Below are 25,280 nucleotides of genomic sequence, written 5' to 3' on the forward strand. Positions count from 1 at the left end.
CGGGGCTGACGGACTTCCCCCACGGCCAATCGGAACACGCGCTCGGAAGGGGCGCGGCCACGGCTGGAGGCCCCGCCCCTCCCGCACTTCCGCTAGGGTGAAAAGACCAGTGGAAACTTTCCCAGAGTTCCTCCGAGCTCTCGGGGCGGGAGGGACTGCAGCGGCGGGGCGGAGGCTGGCCGCGGTCGGGTGCTCGAGTGGTGAGGGGTCGCGACGAGTGAGGCCCCACCCCGGCTCCTTTACCGGTGTCTCATGGGCGCTGAGCTGCCACTGGGGCCCGTCACCAGTGCAGGCACCGCGCTGACCCCTCCCCCGGCAGCGGTTCGGAGCCGGGCGCCCCGGCGTGGAGTGAGCACAGACTCCAGCGGGTTCGACGGCAACTACTAATGTTTTGCCCAAAATGAAACCAGTGCGGCCGGCAGCCGCACGTCTTCAAACACGGCTATGCCCGCACCCAGAGCGCGCGTTCGGAAGGCGAGTTGTTTGCAGGGACACTAACCACCCGGCGTAGGGAAGCGCGGCTCTGCCCCTGGCGCGCGGTCCGGAGAGGGTAGCGCAGCGCAGGGCAGGGCTGGGGACTCGGGCCCCTCGCCTGTCCCCGGTGGCCATGGCGGCGTCCCGGGACACCAGGCGGCTCTACAGGCTGGTGCAAGAAGGTCGACTGTGCGCCCTGCGGGAGGAACTGCAGGGAGCGGGGGCCGCCAGCTGCCCCGGGCCGGCGGGGGACACCTTGCTGCACTGCGCCGCCCGCCACGGGCATCGGGACGTCCTGGCCTATCTGGCCGAGGCCTGGGACATGGACATCGAGGCTGCCAACCGAGACTACAAGCGGCCCCTACACGAAGCTGCCTCCATGGGTCACCGGGACTGTGTGCGGTACCTGCTGGGCCGAGGAGCCGTGGTCGACTGCCTGAAGAAGGCTGACTGGTAGGTGGCAGGAGTTCCAGAAAGACACCCCTTAACCTCTTTTCCCCAGAATCATATATTCCCATGTACTTTTTCTGACTCTGCACTGTAGAGTCTACAGCATAGCTTCTCAACCTTACCCATTAGAGCACATTGTTCCAACCCTTGGGAGTCAACTGTTTGGTCCAGACACTTGCTTCCCTTTATAAAGCAGAGAACAGTACGGAATATGATCAAACAGAATAATATCAATGAATTCCCCATATAACATGAGCCCCAGGATACGAAGTTCTTCTGGGGCCATCTGATTACTTCACCAATGGCATTGATTTAACTTTTTAAATTTTGAAATAGCTCTAGGTTCACAGAAGGTTACAAAGAAATGTTCAGTTCAGGGAAGTCCCATGTGCCGAGGCTCCCCCAGCGTTAACAGGTTACACAACAGTAACAGAACTAAGAAATTGACATTGCTACAGCTACAGTCAATAAACTTATTCATATTTCATCAGATTGTACCTACACTTAAAATGTATGTGATGCTCTCTGTATGTGATTTTAGCTTTGCATAACCACCTCCACAGTCAACATACTCACCTTTACCATCACACAAACCAATTGCATTTTGTTAGACCAACATTGTTTTCAGTACTCACTTAGAGGTTATGAATGTAACAAATTCATAATATAGTGAAGTTCTTGCCTACAAGTAATTCCTGATATGATATATAAACACAGAAGACAGCCGTGTATAGTCAAGTACATTTTGCCCACCGGGAGGGGAGTAGGCCTGGTTGTGTTTTGAGGGTTGCACTTTGGCTGTGACTAAGCACAAGACTGCTTTTCTTGTGCTGCTGGAAAGTTGACCTAAAGACAGTTCCAAGAGGCATAGACCTCATACTCCTCAAAGCAATACTTCAGATAAGGAAACAGCCAAAAACAAAACACTAAAAAGATGAGGTTCATTTGATTCTGTATTTGGGAAGTGTATAATCACAGTGAGACATTTTTGCCCATTCTCTCTCTCTCGCTCCCCTCTTTTTTTTTTTCCTCTCCGAAATACCTGCTTTTCCAATGATCCTGCCTTGCTCAAGATTCATTCCCTTCATGAGGTTCTTGAAAATTCCAGCCTTCATTTATCTGTTTGTTTTCCTGTTAATTTCTCACTCACTGTTGTTACTACAATAGAGGCCCAGTACATGAAAATTCGTGCACTGGGGGGGGGGGGGGGGGGCCCTCGGCCCTCGGCCCTCGGCCCTCGTCCCTCGTCCCTCGTCCCTCAGCCAGCCTGCCCCATCTCACAGTCCAGGAGCCCTCAGGGGATGTCCTACTGACGGCCTAGGCCCGCTCTCCATAGGGAGCCACAGTCTGGCCTCCCTCTGTGGGAGGCAACCAGGCTGATCAGGGGAAGGCGCCGCCCCCATCACCCCGCTGCTGCTGCCACTGCCAGCCATGACAGCTGCGAGGCCTGAGCCCTGGTCCTTGCAGCCACCAGGGCTCATGGTTGCCCTGATGTAGGGAGTGGCTCTAGAGTTAAGCCTCAGATTGACCTGTGGCAGAGCCACAAACAAGTCCCAGCTCAGAGGGCAGAGCCTCTTAGCATAATTAAGCGTAGCCTTATAGTGCTCCCTAGATCCTTCCTAGATAGCTAATGGGCTGTGGGAGGTGCAGCAAGTGCTGCCAAAACAAGTGAAACTCACAAGAACATTGTAACTATGGTGACTACTACCTTGTTTTTCTCTGACTATAAAAGCCTCGGCTTGCTGGCTGGATCCTTCTCTGTGGTCTCATCCAGGCATGGGAGATCCACCAAGCCCCAGCTATATTCTCTTGTCTTTTCTTTAATCCTTCGCCACCCCCCTCAGGCTCACGGAACCCTTGGTTGTGCTGGCACGGCACACCTTGAGCCCCTGGCCTCGCAGCTGCCTAAGCTGGCAGCTGCCATGAACCCCGGGCCTCGCAGCCACTGTGGCTTTGTCCAGATGGACATCCAGAAGCCATCCTTCTAATTAGCATATTACCCTTTTATTAGTATAGATTACCCCTTCCCCCCCCCAAAAAAAAAGTAGTGTTGGTAATTAACTAATATAGATAAATCTTAGATGAGATTTAGAGATCACCCAATTATAGTGAGCTCCCACAATGTGCCAGACACTGGTTCTAACCCTGGCAATGAGGAGGTACACAAGACCTGCTGCTGCTTTTCAGAAATCATAGCTCCTTCGTTTTGCAGACAACAACAACAACAAAAAAGCTCATGGAAGTGAAATGGCTTACCCCAAATCATTCATGTGGCAGGAGAGGAAGACCAGAGCCACCTCTCTTGATATAGATATAATGTAGTTCACTCTCCTATAGTTGTGGACACAAGTCAGTACAGAGACTTATTATAATCACACTGTTTCATTTGCTTCACCAATGTATGTTTGTTATAGCTAGGTACAGTGTCAAATGCTCTCTTTAAACTCTTTCAGCATAATATAATTAACTAGAGGCCCAGTGCACAAATTCGTATGTGGGTAGGGTCCAGCCGGCCCACCCCAATCGGGGCGATCGGCCTGGGGAGGGGGGGGGGTCCCTTTAGTTGAACTCCCAGTTGAGGGAACAATTTGCATGTTACCTTTTTATTATATAAGATAGGATAAGTGGTTTCTGACTAAAGTAAGTTGGGTAAGTTCAGCAGAATACCTTTTATGCAATAATCTTCAGGACAAACTATGATTTGAACTAATTCTGTCCCAATTCAGTGCCATACTAGAAACTGTCACAGAAGCAGCTTTGCCTCCTTGGTATCCCCCTTTTGTAGGCATGCCTACATCACAATCATTTTCCTCTTATTTCACCCAGAGTCCTCAGGGCAGGCAAAGTAGTTGAAAGTTTTCCTGCTTCCCAAATCCCTGAGTCCTCTAGGTTTTCCATCTTTACCAAGGATGTGTGTTTTTTAAAGACCTGGTTGTACCCTTATAATGTCTCAGCTACCCTTCCATCTGACAGCTTGTCCTCTTTGGCCTTAGGACTCCTCTGATGATGGCTTGCACAAGGAAGAATCTCGAGGTGATCCAGGACCTTGTAGAACATGGTGCAGATCCGCTTCTGAAGAACAAAGATGGCTGGAACAGTTTCCATATTGCCAGCCGAGAAGGGGACCCTCCAATCCTCCAGTACTTGCTCACCGTTTGCCCAGATGCCTGGAAGACAGAGAGCAAAATTAGCAGAACTCCTCTGCACACGGCAGGTATGGCCCGGAGCTCTGCCTCCCCCAGCACTGCAGAATGGCCAAGTTGGAGGGATTTGGAAAATAGAGGTTGGTGAAGAAGAGCAGCTTTTGGATATTTTGGCATATACTTAGTTTCTAAAGCTAATGTCACTTGGTACTTAACATGCACTTCTTTCTTGTATTAGTTCACTTTTCATAAATATCAGTCTTAGTCTTCCCAGCTAGTTAGATGGTATGCTGGTTTTTTCCTCACTAAGTGTTTGACCTTGGGCAAGGAGCTTAGTCTCTTGAGCTAGTTTCAACAGCAAGATAATGATAACAATGATGCCCATATCGCACGGTTATTACAGGGTTTAAGGAGCCGAATGTAGGTAAACCCCTTAGCACAGTGTGTGACACATGAGCACAGAACGGGCTGTTGCTATTTTTATGATAATTTTCACATTTTTTTTTATTATTAAGGACAAGAGGAAAAGAGACAGGGTTTTTGATTGTTATTTGTTTTTAATATATATATTTATTGATTTCTGAGAAGGGAGAGGGAGAGAGAGATAGAAACATCAGTGATGAGAGAGAATCATTGATCAACTGCCTCCTGCATGCCTCCTACTGGGGATTGAGCCCTCAACCTGGGCATGTGCCATGACCAAGAATCAAACTGTGACCTCCTGGTTTGTAGTTTGATGCTCAACCACTAAGCCACACCAGCTGGGCAAGATACAGTTTTTAAATGTCCTCAGCAATATCTACCACAGCACTATCTATTTAAATAAACATGGGTACTTATCATTAAATACCTGAGTGTATTTGACTTATGTAGTGATAATGTCAAATATAAATTTAGGGTATTTTTATTGTTTTGAGTAATTAGTCTTAATTCTGAATTATAATTTATAGATTATTTTAAATTTGTAAAAAGCAAAGCTGCTGTGGTGTAAGATGAAATGGATATTAATGAGCTTGAGTCCAGATCAAGAAATCTAGACAATAATCTTTAGCCTTCTAGAGAATTCATTGAATTAGAATACAGGGTTTTTAATTTCTCTAAAAATCAATACCTGTGACATGACATAGTTTAGGAAATATGCATACAATTGTTCTAGCCACAGTGGGCACGTAAGGACCAAGGAGTCCTTTTGCAAGAGTGAAGAAAATGTTTCTCTGCTCACAAATTGTTTGACTAGGTCCCCTACTCTTCTGGAGAAATAGTACCCAGTTATTTACACAAAGTAGTGGTGCACAGATAGTCAAAAAGCTTTATTATTGACCATAGTTATTTTTAGTAGTAGAATTAAATTCCTGGTTATTTTGTCATGGATTACTCTTAAAATGTTTTTACATTTCCTGGGCAAAAACTGCCTGGCTCAACTCAAAAGGGAGGAGATGGGTAAGTTTAGGATTGGAAATTTGCCATAAAAGTGTTTATAAAGAAAAGATAATCAGTTTTGGCTATGGACCTATTCAGTAAAAACATCATTCTTTACCAATTATACAGCTAGATTTTTATTAATGTACCTACTTTAATTGCCCCTTCCTGTAAGTCATAGCTAAAAAGATGGGACAGAGACCAGTGCCAGGAGGAAAAAAGCATTTTATATGTGCACCTAAAAACTCTAATTCTCAACTCTCTTCTCCCAGCAATGCATGGCTGTTTAGAGGCAGTAAAGGTGCTTCTTCAGAGGTAAGAACAAAACAGATTGAGGAAGATATTTGCTAATTATGACAGTTAATGTCGATGCTACTTAAGAGCTCAAGCAAATTGTTCAAGAGCAGCTAAAGTACCAAAAGAGAAGAGAACAAAGGACATAGCAGATAATTTAAAGAACATAAAACAAAAATAGCTAACAAATTTGAGAGAAAGTCACTTATTTGTTCATTCAACAAGCATTCATCTATTTATTCAGTGCCTATTTGAATTGTACCAGATGCAGGGGTTACAATAGAAATGAGACAATGTGTTTTCCCTCTTATGGAACTCACAGACACTACACTAGTTGTATGAATCTGGTGGCCATTACGAGGAATTGCAGGATCCCTGCAGAAGCATATGACAAGAAGACCCAACTTGGCCTAGGAGTGAGGAATTTCAGCCCCAGTGTCATTTAAACTATGACCTGAAGGAAGCTGAGAGTGGGAGGTAGGGGGGCATTCCAGTCAGAGGAAGCAGTACTCGGGGATGCTCATCCTGGGAAAACCATAGTGCATGTAAGAAACTGAAAGAAGCCAGGGGAAGGTCAATGGGGAAAAAAGGAGAGACATATGTACTACTATTTGTAATACTTTAAACAATAAAATAAAATTTTAAAAAGAAAGAAAGAAACCTAAAGAAGCTCAGTATGTGCTGAAGCATATAGTGAGGGGGAGAATGGTGCGGGGTGAGGCAGGAAAGGAAGGGCAGGTTTCAATCAGGTGGGACATTATAGGCTATGGGAAGGATTTTAGGTTTTATTTTAAGCATATAACATGCCATTGAAGGGATTTAAGCAGGGTGAGTAGAATAAGAAATTTGCATTTTTCAAAGATCCTCTCGTTGCAAAATAGCGAATGGAGTGGAGGAGGAGCAAAATTGGGTGCTTTGAAAGCTGTTGGGAGGCTATTGTAGTTAAACAGGAAAGAGATTGTAGCTGGACTAAGAAGCTAACTGTAAGGATGAAGGAAAAAGATTTGGAGATACTTCAGTAGAATCAGTAGAACTAGGCCAGTGGTTCTCAACCTTGGCTGCACATTAGAATCACCTGGGAATCTTTTTAAAATCCTGATTTCTGGGCCTCATCCTCTGGAAATTCTGTTTCTTTGTTATGGGGGGGGGCCACAACATTAGTAACAAAAAAATTTTTCCCAGGGGGATTCTTCCAGAATTCAGGATTTTAAAAAGATTCCCAGGTGATTCTAATGTGCAGCCAAGGTTGAGAACCACTGATCTAGGGCCTATTAGGCGAATGATTCAATAAAAGAACTGGGAGAGAAGGAAAAGTCAAGGATGACTTTCAGGTTTCTCACTTAAGCAGCTGGTGCTGGTGCCATTTACTGAGGTAAAGAGCAGTGGAGGGGGAGCAGGTTTTGTGTGAAAAGATGACAGGTTCACTTTTGGACATGTTGAGTGCATGTGCCTGTGAGACATCCAAGCAAAGATGTCAAGGGAGCAGTTAGAGACACAGATATGAAGCCCAAAAAACAGGTATGGGCTGAGATACAACTGTGGGCTTCATCAACACAGAGATGATGATTAAATTTTTAAGAGTGGAAGAGATTACCTAAGTAGACCGTGCATAGTAAGAATAGAGGAGGGCTTAATGCAGTGCCCTGAAAGCATCGCTTATGTGTAGGGCTTGCCTACTGCAAATTGGAACATACTTGATTGTCAGCAAATTTATAGATATTCATTCATTGGACAAACATTTTTGGAAGCACCTCCTATCTGTTAGGTGCTGGGTGGTAAGCAAAACAAATGCAGTCCTTTTCCTAACAACCTATAGGCTGGTGTGGAAGACAAGTATAGGCAATCAAGTAAATACCATAAAATTATAAATTGTAATACAGGTATCTCTGTTTTCTGAAAGTTTGTATTATCCCACTTCGCCTATATATAAGACCTACATTAGTACATTTTTTCACTAATCAAAAGAATCTGAAGAGGATTTTCACTTTTACAAGAAAAGCTGTTACTGTAGCAATGCAGGTCTTTCATAAAAGTGAAATGGCACATGTAATGCAAACTTTCAGAAAGGTGAAGATACTCATTGCTTTATGCCATTTTGGCTTACAAAAAGTTTTGTAGGAATGCTCTACTTTCAGCTAGTGGGAGAAACCTGTAATGCTAAGAGGAAAAGTACACAATGGCATGTGGAAGCAAAGGTGCTGTTGATGCAGGAGAGAAGACAGGCCTGTGTGAAGTCACAGAGCTGTGATTTGAAGAATGCATTGGAGTTTGCCAAGTGAATAATGGAGAAATAATTTCTAAGCAGAGGGCGTCAGCAAGTGCAAAGGCAGCAAAGAGCTGGGCAAATGAAAGACCAGGAAAAAGGCAGGATCATGAAGAAGGTAGGAAAAGAAGATGATCAGATTGGTGGGAGGTACGACTGAGAAGACAGGACAGGAAGTTGAGGGTAGAAATGGAAAAAGGGGAGGTGTGATGGAGAAGAAGATAGGACAGAAGAAGGTAGGACCAAGGAGACAGTAGGGCAGGTAAGATAGGATAGTGAAGAAGGTAGGACTGAGAAGATAGGACAGGTTGGACCATGAAGAAGATGGAACATAAGAAGATAGGATAGGTGGGAGGTGAAACTAAGAAGATGATAGGGCAGGTAGGACTAGGAAAAAAGCAGGACCTAGAAGAAAGAACAACCATAAAGAAGGTAGGTTACAGTAAGCACAGAGCGGTGGGTATGTGGGCAAGAGAAAGCTGGAGAGGCAAGTTTGTGGGACAGTATCTTGACCACTAGAGGTTATGCTGAAGTTCCAAATTTTGTGCTTTGTTTTTGGGACATACTAGTTAAAGGTTTATAACAGGAGCAGCCATACCCAAATTGCATGGTGAAAAGATTATTCTGGTAGCTGTGAGAATGAATTAGCAAAGCAGAAGCCAAGGTGAGAAAAACAGGAAGCTATTGTCTATTGATTTGGTCCTAAGGGGTAAAAGCAGCGAAAGAGAAAGATACAATTAAAATATTTTGAATGCAGAATTGAGAGGTAATAGATTGGGTTTGAGAGCTAAGGGGTGACATCAGGGCTCCTGGCATGAGAAGTTGGAGAAATTGTAGTCCATAATATGGAATGACAGAAGTTTAGAGGAGGAACAGATTCGCTGGGGGAAACTGACATACTGTTGAAGAGCTAAGTTCTAATATTGAGATGAGGAAAAGAGGGAGAGTGCTGCAGATTTTCACAGATCATTTGTAGGGTATGTCATCTACAGCAAGTGGTCAAGAGTCAACTGTCCATTGGGTTTGAAGCAGTGACTCTTCTCAGCTCTGTTATTTTGGGTTTGGGCTCTAGGTGTCAATATCAACCAGACTGCAGAGACAAATGTGGCCTCACACCCTTTATGGATGCAATTCAATGTGGGCACATCAACATAGCCAGGCTGCTCCTCGAAAAACATAAGGTACAGCAATGATTTGGTATTTTCTATGAGTTTTAGTCATAGGATAAAAAGAGATCATGGTTATTCAGATCCTGGGTTCAAATTCCAGCACTGCCATGGGTCCCCCCCGTAACCTCTTTAAGCATCAGTATTTCCATCTGTAAAATGGTGACAAATTTTAATTCTTCAGAGGGTTATTCTAAGGATTAAATATAATTAGCAAAATAAGATGCTTTTTTAATTGATTTTAGCGAAAGAGAGAAACATTGTTCCGCTTATTTTATGTATTCACTAAAGGCCCAGTGCACGAAATTCATGCATGGGTAGGGTCCCTAGCCGCTGCCAGCTACCGGCCGGTGCCTTCCTTCATTCTATGCCGCTCCCTGGTGGTCAGTGCACATCATAGCGATCAATTGAACTCCCAGTTGGTTGAATTCCCCAGGGGACACTTTGCACATTAGGCTTTTATATATATAGATTGGTTGATTCTTGTATGTGCCCTGGGGATCAAACCCAAAACCTAGGCATATCAGGATGATGCTCTAACCAACTGAGCTACCCCTCCATGGCAGCAAAGTAACAGTAGCTGTTTTATAGTAATAACAACAAACCCCACTGAGTGCACTTTTGGTACACTTTAGAGCAGTGGTTCTCAACCTGTGGGTCGCGACCCCTTTAGTGGTCGAACGACCCTTTCGCCTAAGACCATCCTGCATATCAGATATTTACATTATGATTCATAACAGTAGCAACATTACAGTTATGAAGTAGCAACGAAAGTAATTTTATGGTTGGGTCACAACATGAGGAACTGTATTTAAAGGGCCAGAAGGTTGAGAACCACTGCTTTAGAGCATTGAATCTTAACCTTTTTGTTTGTTTGTTTATAGAGTCCTTTAAGAATCTGACAAAAGCTCAACAATAAAGATTAAAATAATAATAATCACCGTAAAAATAAATAAATAATCTGACAAAAGCTATATAACATAGGCCCAGAAAAATGTTTTTAGGCAACAAATTTTAGCTAAAATGTCAGAAGGTCCATGGACCCAGCTTTCTCTGCTTATTTTTGTTCCTGTCTCTCCCGAACCTACTAGGCTTGCATTTGTGCTGAGGATTCCCTGGGAGCCCAGGCTATACACAGGGCAGCAGTCACTGGGCAGAATGAAGCCATCCGATTCTTGGTATCTGAACTTGGCATTGATGCAGACGTGAAAGCAACATCAACCCACCTTACAGCACTTCATTATGCAGCTAAGGTTTGTTTTTTTTCATAAAGTTGTCCCTGCTTCCTTAGGCTTGCCTTACTTTACTGAGAAATAGCTCCACTGTCCTATTGCTTTGGCTCCATCTCTGGAAGAAAAAAATTGCTCATGATATGCTCCTAAAATGTTAAAGGGAAGCCCTGCATCCCTTTAAATAGAAACCTACCTTTATTTGTTGCTAGGCAAAAACTGACAACACCCTTTATTCCATTCAATGCCTGGATTTTATGTTTCATCCTGCCCTTTTTTCGTCTTCAAGAATGATGTTTTTGAAGTCGTAAAAATCCATTATATTAAATTCCTAGCCCTCTCTCCTAATGGTAGATTTCAGAAGTTAAAATTTATTAATTGAGGGAAGGGAATTGCATTTACCAGCCTCTCTAATGTATAAAATATTTTAAGACGTGCAAAAATTTTTCACTACAGCCCGGCTTGTGTTGTTCAGTGGTTGAGCATCGATCCATGAACCAAGAGATCCCTGGTTCAATTCCCGTCTAGGGCACATGGCTGGGTTGCAGGCTCGATCCCCAGTGGGAGGGTGCAGGAGGCAGCCAATCGATGTTTCTCTCTCATCAGTGTTTCCATCTCTCTATCCCTCTCCCTTCTTCTCTCTCTAAAAAATCAGTTTTAAAAGTATTTTTAAAAAAGAAGAATTCTCACTTAATAAAAATCTTATTTTAAAAAGTTTTCCTCCTGTTTTAAATACTAGGAGTATTTGCTTATTATCTTTAACATGATTGGCTACTTGCCTTTACTTTTCTAGCAACAAGACTGTTTTCTGATGACTTACACACTCTTATTTTTTTAGCAATTTTTTAAAAATAAATCTTTATTGTTGACAGTATTACATATATCCCCTATGTTCCCCCATTGAACCCCTCTAGTCCATCCCCTCACCCTGACCTACACACTCTTGCCTGCATTCCCCTATGAGAAAGTGGTTAGATAAATGGCAGTGTGCTAAGAGGGGGGAGAGGGGGGTTAGTGGGTCCACCCATAGGAAAATTGAACCTACAACCTTGACTTTAGTCTCACCACATACTAATGAACTAACTGGCTAGATAGAAAGTGTATAAATTGCCTCATGAATGATAATGCCAGCTACGATGAGAGTCCCATCCAGGAGAGGTGACCATCTTTTCTAATTTATCTCTGCCCTAAAGATTTTAGCAAAGAGTGTGTGTACTTGGGAGAATTTGGAATTGTGTGTTCTGTAGGCCATTACACTGAAGGAAACCCAACTGTATTAGTCGGTAATTTGGCCTCCAAAGTTGACCATCTATTTTCTAATAACTGAATATCACCAAAATCTATCTTTAATGATTTATAGTGGAGTTTGAGAGTGATGTGATGATTTTTCCTTTAGATACGAAAATATAGTTTTAGCAGTTGAGTATTTTAGAAAAATGACCTAATATATAGATTCGTGTTTATGTTTAAAGGTGCTTGTCACAGTGATAATGAGTTTATTTCACTCCTCAGGAAGGACATGTGAGTACAGTTCAGATGCTCATTTCCTTGGGTGCTGACATCAACTCTAAAGATGAAAGAAATCGATCAGGTACAGTTTCTTTGTGCCTTGGAACTTATTATTCAGTGGAATATAAACAATACATGCACTTTTTTATTGTTGTTAATCCTCACCCGAGGATATTTTCTTCGTTGATTTTCAGAGAGAGTGGAAGAAAGGGGGAGAGATAGAGAAATCGATTGGTTGCCTGCCCTGACCCTGGCCGGGATCAAGCCTGCAATCGAGATATATGCCCTTGACCAGAATTGAACCTGAAGCCCTTCAGTCCTCGGGCTGACACTCTATCCACTGAGCCAAACTGACTAGGGCTACATGGACTTTTAAAAACATTGGTTTTGCCAAAACCGGTTTGGCTCAGTGGATAGAGCGTCGGCCTGCAGACTGAAAGGTCCCAGGTTCAATTCCGGTCAAGGGCATGTACCTGGGTTGCAGGCACATTCCCAGTAGGAGGTGTGCAGGAGGCAGCTTATTGATGTTTCTCTCTCATCAATGTTTCTAACTCTCTATCTCTCCCTTCCTCTCTGTAAAAAATCAATAAAATATATATTTTAAAAAAAAACACATTGGTTTTAATGTTATTCCTCTACTAGCTCAGCAACTTTTCCTTAAAATTACATCTCAAAAAAAAAAATTACATCTCCAAATAGAACTGTTGCTGTTCCCATGGCAATGATGATGACTACTACTCATTATTAATGCTGTTATTATTATGTTTTTATCATTTTAAACTACAACAGTATATGTGACATAAAAACACTTTATATTGTCATGATGCCACCAGCTATTCAGGTAGTTTATAGATGCTTCATAGGTCATCTCTCTTTTAAGTGTATTTAAAAAGTACAATCATTACAGTTTTCTCAATTTAGAGCTCAGAAGGATATTTCCAGAGCTAATTCTTTAAACACATACTTTCGAATAAACTCAGTAATATTCTCTGTGTCAGTGGCCATCCTTCAGGAGTTTAGTGGAGGCTTCATGATGCTTCAAAGACTCATGGATAACTATGAGGCCACAGAGGATGGTCCCCAAGTCCAGGGACACAGACTTTCTTCTAAAGACCAGAGCAGGAGCCAGGGTCCCTTCAGTGCTAATTTCTAACCAGAACAGGAAGATCTGTCAGTTCTATTTGTTTTTGTCATATCATTCTCATTCATGGTGATACTTTTACCCAGAGAGTTCACAAAACTTTGAAAAGTTTTTCTGTACCAGTTAAAGCCTCCTATTTCTCATAAACTTGCTTTGTTGCTTTAGTCAAATCTCTTAAATCCTCTCCAGTTGGTCTTGTTATTTTTAAGTCTTTCTATCCCAATCAGCTTAAAAGAAAACATGTTTTAATCTAGTATGGGCAAAGTCACACAGATGGATTGTGGAAATATAAAATCTGTACAATTAAAAGAATCAATATTTTCATTAGGAGCAGCCTACTGTATTGCTTTGAGGATCATGCACTAAGTTTGTGTGACTTCTCTCTCTGCCTAGCCCTACACCTGGCCTGTGCGGGTCAGCACCTGGCCTGCATCGAGTTTCTTCTACGGTCTGGGCTGAGGGACTCCCCAGACATCACGGGCACCCTGGCTCAACAGCTGACACGAAACACAGACATCCTTCAGTGCTTCGCCCACAGCATGACGGCATGAGGGTGTTTCTAAAAGACAGTAAAACTCATGGTAACTTAAATCCTGCTGCTTAAGTCATTACCAGGTTCAGTGAAATCTGCGGATAGTTGCTGTCCTCTTCCCTCCCTCCCCTGCACTCCACCGCAGCTGAGAGTCCCAGAGGATGTGGACACTGGCTTCCTATATGGAGGGATGGACACACTAAAAATCTCTTCTTACCTGCATTTCATTTTGTGGCCTTAAAATGGATTTAGATGATGTTTGTGAGGTCAGCGTCTGGACTCCTTAGAAAGCATGTAACATGCAGGAATATAATATACATGCTTTTATATATATATATTTGTACATATATATGAAATGTTTTATAGTAAACATATGATAAGGCAGTAATAATATTAAAAATATAGCATATTACTGTTCACTTGAGCCATAAATAATTGTCCTGTTTACTTTCTTTCATGGGCATTTTCTTAGTTGTTACATGGTTTAATTTGGTTTTGTAGCCGGAGAGAATTGCTTATAATCTATTTTATTTACACAGACATTTTCAAGGAATTTATGAAAATGTTTCTATATTCTAAGCACTGCTAGTTAAGCTATGTTATGGTCTTGAGGTTATTTTTTTTTTTATTAGAGAAGTTCTGTATTGACTCTCTTTAGGTAATCAATACACCTAAAAAATGAACCTAGGATAATTTCAAAACTTTTCTATTACCTCAGTTGAGGAGAGGGGTTTGTTGTTAAAGCCTGCAGGTCACATTTCCTGTTGCATGCCATCTGCCATCATGACCTGTGATTGTGAAGGAATGAACACTTGTTGTACCTTTTAAGAAATTTGTAGCAATTTAAACATGTTGAAGATAGGATGAGTGCTCAGGCATTTGGATTCTCTTCCTTTTATTTATTTTTTGTATCATTTTCTCTGAATTGAAGAGGATAGTAATTAGTCTAAGTCAATCTGTTGAAAGATCAAATGCATCCATCACAAGCAAGACCTGATCTCCTTGTTTAGTGTAGTACCATGAAAGCTTGTCACACATCTAGCTATTCTCAGCAGTGTACTGGGCTGGGTGAACAGTCAGAAATTCCAGTTCTTCTTTATTATTCCCAGATGGAACTGACTGAATCCTCTACCCAACAATCAGATAAACATACTTGATTATATAATCTTCTCTTGTGACCTCTATATTACATACTGCATCTGCACTGATTCAAGCTGCAGTTACATTTCCTGTGGCTTCAGAGACGTCTGTGTGTCTGCCCTTTGGGTCTGAAGATGGCCTGTTAATGTGCAGGCGGGATGGGAGATCAGTCTGGTGCTGGCGATCTCATCTCTTCAGCACACATGTGAAGCAGCTTTTTTTTAAAAAAAATTTTTTTTATTTTATTGATTTTTTACAGAGAGGAAGGGAGAGGGATAGAGAGTTAGAAACATCGATAAGCTGCCTCCTGCACACCTCCTACTGGGGATGTGCCCGCAACCCAGGTACATGCCCTTGACCGGAATCGAACCTGGGACCTTTCAGTCCGCAGGCCAACGCTCTATCCACTGAGCCAAACCGGCTAGGGCTGTGAAGCAGCTTTTTATTTGCAGTGACTACATGTGAGACCGGTTCACGTCTGTGGCTTTGCTTCTAATGTACCCCCTTATACTAGCTCACCACCCAGCTGCAATGAGGGAATATCTGGTTACACGTTTGGTCCCAGGAGTTTCAGAGATGGCAGGAATGATGATAATGTCAATTGTGACAAAGATGGTAGTGATGATATAATAACAGTCTTACTGTATTAAAAATGCTAGTAACAATAATAATAATTAGTATTATTCCCTACTTCTAGTTATAGGTACCTTTCTCACTTCTTTGGGTCTTTACTTAAAAGTCATCTCAGCCCTAGCCGGCGTGGCTCAGTGGATAGAGTGTCGGCCTGCGGACTGAAGGATCTCAGGTTCAATTCCGGTCAGGGGCATGTGCCTGGGTTGCGGGCTTCGGTCCCCAGTAGGGGTAGTGCAGGAGGCAGCCGATCAGTGATTCTCTCTCATCATTGATGTTTCTAGCTCTCTCTCTCCCTCTCCCTTCCTCTCTGAAATCAATAAAAATATATTAAAGAAAAAAAAAGTCACCTCAGTGAAGCCCTCCCAGGCCACCCAATCTAAAGTTTTGTTCTCTCCTTCAGCATTTTATATCTCCTTTCCTCGGTTTCTTTTTTTCTCCTTTGCATTTACCACTATCAAGTATACCATACATTTTAAGTTATTTTGTTTCTTGTCTATCTCCTCGCTAGAATGTCAGTTCCTTGGGCAAAGTTTTTGTCTCTTGTTTATTTACTAAATCTACGGGCCCAGAGCAGAGCCTGGTGCATAATAAGGTCTGAAATTATTATATGGTCAACAAGTGAATGGTAACAATTCACATTTCTTGGACACTTACTATATCCTAGATACTGTGGTGAGCACCTTACTTAGATGGTTTCATTTCATCCCTTGATCCTTGCATGATACAGCCGCTCCTAATTATTATTCCACCCCAAGCATCCTTTCTCACACCAACTTCTTTAAAGAAGCTACCCTCGGTTTCATCAGCTCATAGTCACTGCTCAACCTGCTGCAGTCCACCTTCCTAGCTGCTACTCTGTGCAAGTTTTTCTCAGGTTACCGGTGACTTTCCAATGGCCAAATTAAGTAATACAGTTTTAGCCCTCATATTACTGATCCATTCAGTTTATCCATCACTCCCACCTTCTGGAAACTTGTTCTTTCACCTGTGATAGCACTCTCCTGGGATTTTCTTTCTGACTTTTCCTTTATGGTCTCCATCAAGAATGCCTCTTTTAGGGCCTGTCCTGCAAATGCTAGTGTGCCCGCTTCTGTCTCCAGCTCAGTCTTGTCTTTATTCTGCATATGCTTCCAGAGCTAATGCCTCTTTTAGGGCCTGTAAATGCTAGTGTGCCCATTTCTAGCTCTAACTCACTGTTGTCCTTATTCTGCCTATGCTCCCAGAACCATCTCATCCATTCTCCTCATTTCACCTGCACCCAAATATTGATGACACTCCATTCTCTAACCTTTATTTTCCACTGCCTGTTGTATATTTTTTTTTTTTTTTTTTTGCATAGACATTCTAAAGCTATCCCACACTTTATTCAAAGCCTGGGTTTCCACCCTAACCAGTTTGGCTCAGTGGATAGAGCGTCGGCCTGCAGACTAAAGGGTCCCAGGTTCGATTCCGGTCAAGGGCATGTACCTTGGTTGCGGGCACATCCCCAGTAGGAAGTGTGTAAGAGGCAGTTGATGGATGTTTCTCTCTCATCAATGTTTCTAACTTTCTATCCCTCTCTGTAAAAAATCAATAAAATATATTAAAAACAAACAAACCTGGGTTTCCCCTTAACCTGCTTAGATGTGTGCCTGTATTTGCTGCCTAACTTGATGACACTGCAGATCACCCAGTCACCTAAGTGGGAAACCAGGAATCTGACTCTTACTCCAGCAGAAAGCTCTGCTTCGTCTATTCTGCTCCTGCCCTATTAAGACTCCCCGGTTCAAGCCCTCCGACTTGTCCAGATCACTATTACAGTAGCCTCCTAACTGTCTCTCCTGCTGCAGTCTTGTTCTCTTCAAATCCGTCCTCCACACAGCCCTGAGCTCCCACTCACATGACCAAGGGCGTTGACTGCTGCGGGTGGTTCACCCAGTCTCACCAGGATTCGGTGCCTTAACCAAGAGTCACTTCCTCAGAGATTTTGACTGATCCTGAAAGAGCACCTGATCCACTGTGACTGTCTGTTCCTGAGATTGATCAGGCAGAGGTCTTGGGAAGAGATACAAATTGGTAAGAATTATAAACATTTGAAAATAGCTAGGACCTGACACATATTAATTAACAAAAAAAGTATATAATAAAGTATTTTCAAGACAAAAATAGAAAAGGGATTACAGAATGGAAAAGAAATTACGAAACTCAGACCAAAAAAAGGTATGTGAAGGGAGCTCAGGTAGTGAGATAGGGTCAGGCACTAAATTCAATGTAACCATGGCATTGCTAGAATTCACCAGCAGGTGGCAGACCAGAGAAATGTCCTTTTATTCTCCCAGGTGTGTTTTGTTTTGTTTTAAACAAGAAGTTTAAACAATAAGACAGTTGACTTGAAGGGAAAACTATCTAGGATTTACTTTTTTAGAGTAATTTATCCCTACTTAAAGACAGATTGCCCTACATGTAACAGCTATGTACAAAAAAGTTATAAAATTGTCCTTGAAATTAATGAAAAACATTAAAATTCTCCAAACAAGGTATGCAAGAATTTTTATGTAGTTCTTATTTTGTTAAACAGAGCAAAATAACTTACTGGAATATAAAGATAAGAGCTGAATAAGCATTCCACTAATGGAGAAAGGGGATGTTTTCACAGAACCAGCATTTTTTCCCCATCCCATCTCCATTTGATATAGATCAAAACATACCATTGGCCATTTAGTTATAAAAAAATGCAAATGCTTGTGCACATACATCAGTTACTTTATGTACAATAAAGGAATGGGGAAGGGGAAAATGAAATAATAGAGAAAACTATACTGTAGTAGTCAGATGTGTTGAACCCAATTGCAGTTTTCTAACTGAGAATGTCTTTTTGGTCTTTAGATTTCTTAAAATTGCTTTCCTGAGCCAGCAAGGGGGTCAAGAGACCATTAGAGTGATGTGATTTTTATTAAGAAAAAACAAGGTATAAGTGAGGGCTGGCCTCTGACCTTAGCTGAACAGGAAGGATTTGCCTGTTGGGCGTGACAAAGGTCTATCATAAAGCTTTTACAACATTCCTGACAAGGAAATTCACTTTATAATGTGGAGAGGCCTAGGCATTGCTGAAAAAAACACTGGGGAATAATTATATTATTGGCCACCCAGGTTCTGCCACTGCACCTTATCTGGCCTGTATCAGCTAATCTATTGTTGCTTCTTCCTAGGCTTGCAAAGAATGCATACTCAAGGCCTAGAGGCATACCCAGGGCACTTGAAATAAGAGAAACAAAGGTTGCAGTGCTAATTGTCCCTTGTGCAGAGTTTTACTGCCCCAGAGACCTTCAGGGAGTGGAGGAGAAGTCCCAGAGCTTGGCTATCAGTGTAGACCAAGCATGTCAAACTCAAAGGCTAACACGCCAAATGAATAAGGTTTAAGTTTATGTGGGCTGCAAAAAAAACAAAAGCTTCAATTTTCATAGAAACGTTGGTTTATTTCAATAGAGACGCTGAATACAAAGGGCTGAAATAAATGAGTCATCGTTAACATAAAACAATAGAACATTTTAATAAAAATTAATATTTTTCTTGAACATTAATTTACCAGACACTGAATAACTGCACAAATTAATAAGAGTAACGCAAATAAACCTATTTTTCTTGTTCTCCGAAAGCAAAATATTTCCTGTTGCACACACCAAACAAGTCAATCCAAGACTAATGATGTGGCAATCGGCTGCTAACATGTTTGCTGCTAGTATTAGTGGAGAGAAATGGTGCGCCTGCACGTAAGGTGCGTAAGGGAAATGAATGCAACATGATTATAGTAATCAGTCATTAGTGAGTGTTGTAGTTCGTTATTAATTATGCAAGATATTGTAAAAATTAAGTTACAAAATTTTTATTAAAATGTTTCTTACATGCTGTTATATTGGCTGGGCTGCAAAAATATTTGTTGTGGGCTGCATGCAGCCCGCAGGCCACGAGTTTGACATGCTTGGTGTAGACTGGGGACCAGCACTGTCTGCCAGCAGGAATACGGGTTCCTCTTCAAACAAGCCATTAGTAGAATCCAGTTCATATCCAGAAAGCTCGCTGTAAGAGAGCCTGGGAAATGTGATAATTTGAAGGCGTCTGCAATGTATGAAATCGCATAAAAAGGAGGTTGGAATGGATCTTGAGTGCCATGCCCACCCACCAGACTTGGTATGTCCAAAATCTACCATGTATAAAATATAAAAGTATTGATTCCTCCACACCTTCACAAAAGCTGTGCATTACCACTCTTCATGTCTACGGACTTGATATAATATCTCATTGATTTAGTTTTGCATTTCTTTAATTATGAATCAGATTGAAAATCTTTAGATTTGGTTGTTAGCCGTTTTTATTTTTTTCCTATATTTATCTGTATTCGTTAGCTACTACCCCCAAAACTCAGTGGCTTAAAGCAACAGCTGTTAATTATTTCTCAGAGTCTACAGACCAGCTGGGTAGTTTTTCTGATCCTAACCAAGCTCTGCCAGTAGCTAGGCTCACTCATGCGTCTGCAGTCAGCTTGTGGATCGCTTGAGCTGGCTGGCTTGGGATGGAGTTGGCTGTGCCTACCCCCTGTGGTCTCTTCCTCTGTTAGGCTCACCTAGGCTTGTTTTCATGAATGTGGCAGGGGAACGAGAAAGACTCGGGAGCTTTTTTGATCTTTGCTCTGTTTGGGCAGATACTGCCCTCCCACTGGCCAAAGTGCAGCGTCAGTGTGGCAGGGCACCAACCAGTGCCTGGATACAAAGAGGCCATAGGTTGGGATCATTTGTGAAATCCTCTTGCGTTTTTTTTAATTTATCCTTATTGTTGATTGCATTATATTTTGACTGATAATTTGTTGATTTGTAAAAGTCCTTTTTCTATTGAGTTAATTATCTCTACACAAAATTCAGATAGTAACTATAAAATTGTTGGTATACATTTAGAAGTGAAAAGAAAACCAGACTATCGCATTGCAGAGACAACCTATATATCTTCTTTTTTTCTAAAAAGCCTCTTGAATAGGTATGGGCATTACACAAGGCTAACAACTAAAAGGCTTGGAGTGGGAAGACACAACATGGATGGTATAGGTTACTGTGATAACTCAGCTATCAAGAATTTTAGAGTTTATGTTCATCTGGCGGCTTATTTTCCATGTTTTGCTCAAAATCCACAACTAAGATTCAAGTATACGTAAAAGACACAGGGAGAAAACCCACCTTGTGGATATCCTGCCCCTGGGAAAATCGCTCTTGGTCTCTCACATCCTTCTCACACTTAGCTAACTCAATTTTACCATTTAACATTAGACGAACAAAAATTGCTCAGTAAGAGAGGTCTGCAAGTAAAGAAAAATACTCCAGAAAATAATTGTTCCTTCTCAGAGCTTCCATAACACACTATTCACACTTCCTTGGTAGCCTACATTAGTTAGGATATAAATTCTGCTCCCATAGCTAAGGCCTAAAATAGCAGTGGCATAAACACGAGTTTATTCTCTCCACGTAAGAGCCTGGGCAAAACCAACCTGGTGTGAGTTAGGTCAGTGAGCCAGGCTCCTGGTGGTCCTGCCATCCTGAGCACAGGGCCCTCTTCTGTGGGGCCAGGATTGCTCATGGTCAGTAAAGGGGACAAGGGTGGGTCACACCCCCTTTTTTTTAAGAAGGCAAGTACATCATTTCCATTCAAGTCCCATTGGCCACAGCTTAACAATCCTAGAAGAGAAGCAAAGTTGGGAGGCAGTTAGGGTCCTGCTACATTCCCTTAGCAGAGACACACACTCCTTAATCTCAGGTGTATAGTTCTAGAGAGCAGAGAGTAGCCACTTACTAACGCTTCTGAAGTTGTGAGGGACCCGAGGCCACCTGTGAAGATGGTGTCAGAGTGAGGAACAGTCTGCAGCTACGTAGAGCCTGACGGGGTTCCCCGCGCTACTGCTACCAGCCTTGTGACCTAAAGTGGCTTACTTCAACCCCCTGCTGTTGGGTTCCTGCAAAGGAGCAACGGTGGCACTTCCTTCCCGGGCTTATTGTGAGGACGAGATGGGCTAGTGCAAGGGTGGGGAATGTCCAGTCCACGGGCCGTATAAGGCCCAAGAAATCATTTGGTCTGGCCATGCCAGAGCATTAGTAAGTTAATTAAATGTTTGACCAAATACAGCAGTTTTTAAGTTGATGATTTTGTATGACCCACAAATGATGTTATAAAAGGTTCCCCATCCCTGAGCTAGTGCTTGTGATGCCTGGCACTAGTGAATGTTAGCCATTGTGTCATTAATAACAGTATAACAACCAGCACAGACTCCTTGTCAAAGGTGAATGAAAACATCACCATTAACAGCAGCAAGATGAGAGGAAGGGCTGACGTCAGAGTAGTTATGGAGGCACCATATGTATTTCTTTCTCCTTCCTTCCTCGGGCACCTCCATTTCTTTTATCAAAAAGAACACTTGATCTCAATCTTTTTTCATGCCAAGAAGTTAATGAATTAAAAATACAAATTTTACCAATCCCAGAGATCAGGTTATTTAAACCAAGTAAACAGAGGTCTCAAGATGTAAAGAAAGACTTTTTAAAATTGATTTTAGAGAGAGAGAGAAACATCAATTTGTTGTTCCACTTATTTATGCATTCATGGTTGCTTCTTGTATGTGCCCTAACCAGAGATCCAACCTGCAACCTTGGTGTATGCAACAACGCTCTAACCAACTGAGCTACCCGGACAGGGCTGTAAAGAAAAATTTTAAAAAATGGGCCTTCACTCAAACCTTCGTAATTTAGAAGTTTGCTGTCCCTTTCATGACTATTTTATTAGTTTTATTTCCTTTCTACATCTCAAATAGGTCTACTTTTCTCCATGTCCACTGCTACTATACAAGTTCTAGCCCAGTGATGGTGAACCTTTTGAGCTCAGCGTGTCAGCATTTTGAAAAACCCTAACTTAACTCTGGTGCCGTGTCACATATAGAAATTTTTTGATATTTGCAACCATAGTAAAACAAAGATTTATATTTTTGATATTTATTTTATATATTTAAATGCCATTTAACAAAGAAAAATCAACCAAAAAAATGAGTTCGCGTGTCACCTCTGACACGCGTGTCATAGGTTCGCCATCACTGTTCTAGCCAGTATCCTCTTGTTCCAGGTGCTGTGATTACGTAATTCTGACCCCAGAGTTTAAGAGGGTGAAACAGCCCTTCATCACACTCATGGATTCTGTGGGTCAGGGATTGAGACCAGGCATGACGGGTGACTCGTATTTGCTCCATGGTGCTCTTGTTTGGAGCCTGAGTTTTTCACATGGGCTCCTCCCCAGGGTCTCTCCATAATGTGAGCTTTCACAGGGTGGAGACTGGTTCCCAGGATGAGCATATGAGAATGTGGGGGGTGGGGAGGCCACAAGGCGGGCAGGCGGAATCTGGTCACCTTTCTTACCTCGCTGAGAGCCAAGCACTTTCACTTCCCCACATTCCATCTTTTCAGGGCTGGCCAACCATCTTCTTTTTTTTTTCCTCATCACCATTTATCCCCTCTGTGCCCTCTTGCACCTCTACCCACCCTTCTTCTCACCCCCTCCGAGCAATCACTACACTGTTGTCCATGTCCACGAATGCTGGCCAATAATCTTAAACCAAACAATCTGATTTTAAGGGGAAGGAAGTAGACTCCGCCTCATCACAGGGAGTGGCCAAGTTCTAGAACAGCAGGTGGGACCAGAAATGCTGAACACTTTTCAAACCTAGACTTGGCCACTCTCTTGCCTGAATTCCTATAATGACCTCTAAGTGGTCTTGCTACTTCCACTTTTGTACTTCCCTTCATATAAATCTCATGTAGCGGCCTGAAACTGATTAGCTCGTGTCCCTCCCTGGCTCATAATCCTTCACTTGGAATAAAGCCCAGTTTAGGACTGCCTGCGAGTCCGCACAGCCCAGCTTGCCTCCTGAGCGTCAGTGTAGGGAGCCCCTCTCTCTAGGTCATGCTTCATGTCACAGACCTTCTTTCAGTTCCTCAAACAGACCAACTTTTCTTCTACCTCTGTCTTCCTGGAAACTTATCTCCCTGTCTTTTCATGTGGTTTAGCCCTGTTTATACTGGTCCCTGAATGTCACTCCCTCAAAGAAGCCTTCCCTGGTCCCAGTCTAAATGCAGGCCCTTCTCTCTTAGCACTTTGTTAATATTCCTTCATGTAACTGTTTATGATTTCTTGAATAATGGTTGTCTTTCCCATAAAACTATATTTCATAAGATTGGGGTTCATGTCTGTTTGTGCTTGGCATAATGAAGGCCCTCCGAAAATATCTGTTGAATGAATTAATGGTCTAGGCGAGGAGCACTGCAAAAAGCACGTCTCTACCCTCAAGAATCTGGTCTAGGTTTGGACACTGAGCAGGAGTTGGCAGCAGTGGCTGTGGTAGGACAGAGGAAAGGTAAGATAGGGCAGGCTAGGTGAGCAGGCAGACTGGCTGACCAGACAGCCAGTCAACAACGAACTAATCTAGCAGTCTACCACTTACACATTTCATAACTGCCAAACAAGTTAACCTGGGCCCCACCACCAGCAACTCAGGTTCGGCAGGTTCCACCCGCCTGCCACAGCCGTGATGGCACCCCTGGGAGGAGCACTGGTGTCCTTTTCCTTCCATCCTTGGGATTTGAAAATGGCTGCACACTCAGCATTGGAAGTTGTGTTAAAAAGCATCACCAGCCCTAACTGGTTTGGCTCAGTGGATAGAGTGTTGGCCTGCGGACTGAAGGGTCCCAGGTTTGATTCCGGTCAAGGGCATGTACCTTGGTTGTGGGCACATACCTGGTAGGGAGTGTGCAGGAGGCAGCTGATCGATGTTTCTGTCTCATCAATGTTTCTAACTCTCTATCCCTCTCCCTTCCTCTCTGTAAAAAAAATCAATAAAATATTTTTTTAAAAAAAGCATCACCAAGCCCTGGCTGGTGTTTCTCAGTGGTTAGAGCATCGGCCCACACACCAGAGGGTCATGGGTTTGATTCCCGATCAAGGGTATGTACCTAGATTCTATCCCTGGTCAGTCCAGTTGGGGTGCGTTCAGGAGGCAACCGATGGACGTGTCTCTCACGTTGATGTTTTTCTCTCCTTTCCTCTCTCTCTAGAAATCATAAAAACATATACTGAAGTGAGGATTAACAACAACAACAACAAAAAACTTAAGCAGACTTTATATGCAAGTCCAGACAGTGGCTGTGAAGGATATGTCCAAGCTGTGGCTAGACGTCCGGAGGGTGGTGCCAAGCAACTAAGAGCTTAAGCAGCATCTGGGTAAGGGTAACAGCCAGGCACAGGCCAGCCTGTAGAGGCCCTGGCCAGGGAAGTGATCAGAGGACAAGGCCTGCCCATAATCCAGAGAGGCTTGCCCAGGGAAGACTGCGTGGGGGGTATGCTGTGAGAACCCTACTGAGGGGCAGGATGTTACTCAGGTCAAAACCTGCTCCAAGGTGGATGAACCATAGCTCTCCCAACAGCTTAAGAGGTAGTGGTGGAGGTCGTGGAGGTCCTGGGAGAGGGGCCCTAAGGCCTGGAGCTATGGGTCGCGGTAGAATTGGTGGTGGAAGTTGGAGTATGATAGGTCAGGGAAGAGAGGGCTTTGGAGGCAGAGGCCAAGGTCCTGGATGAGGAAGAGGTGCCTTTGCTGCTCACCCTGTACTAACCATGGAGTAGCTGGACAGCCAGTTGGATGCAAATATGTCAAAAACAAAAGGGCACCTGGGTGCCAAGTTAGATGCCTACATGGCACAAACGAAAGCTAGTGATTGAGGCCTGCCTGCCCTCCTGGGAGAGACTCTTGTTATCACATCTGTAAATAACCTGAGATAACAGATGAGAAGAAACCTACCTGATTGATGCTGGGAGTACCTATCACAATGGAC

At 42.9% G+C, this 25,280-nt stretch overlaps 1 protein-coding gene and 1 pseudogene across 2 annotated transcripts; both read left to right on the forward strand.

Moving 5' to 3' along the window:
- The first annotated feature begins 140 nt into the window (after positions 1-140).
- On the forward strand, positions 141-14,052 carry ANKRD16 (ankyrin repeat domain 16). 2 transcript variants are annotated; one of them, XM_006088418.3, is made up of 7 exons: positions 141-927; positions 3,918-4,207; positions 5,759-5,801; positions 9,116-9,224; positions 10,301-10,462; positions 11,951-12,029; positions 13,482-14,052. In XM_006088418.3, the coding sequence occupies exons 1-7, from the start codon at positions 608-610 to the stop codon at positions 13,637-13,639; spliced, it is 1,161 nt and encodes a 386-aa protein (XP_006088480.1). In that variant the 5' UTR covers positions 141-607; the 3' UTR covers positions 13,640-14,052. The 2 variants fall into 2 exon arrangements, with proteins under 2 accessions (XP_006088480.1, XP_006088481.1); XM_006088419.3 differs by having other exon boundaries at positions 142-927; positions 3,918-4,138.
- Positions 14,053-17,556: 3,504 nt separating this feature from the next.
- Positions 17,557-25,255, forward strand: LOC102427732 (annotated as a pseudogene).
- Positions 25,256-25,280: the final 25 nt, after the last annotated feature.

This window comes from Myotis lucifugus, unplaced genomic scaffold (assembly GCF_000147115.1).
Source record: "Myotis lucifugus unplaced genomic scaffold, Myoluc2.0 scaffold_47, whole genome shotgun sequence".
Classification (NCBI taxonomy): domain Eukaryota; kingdom Metazoa; phylum Chordata; class Mammalia; order Chiroptera; family Vespertilionidae; genus Myotis; species Myotis lucifugus.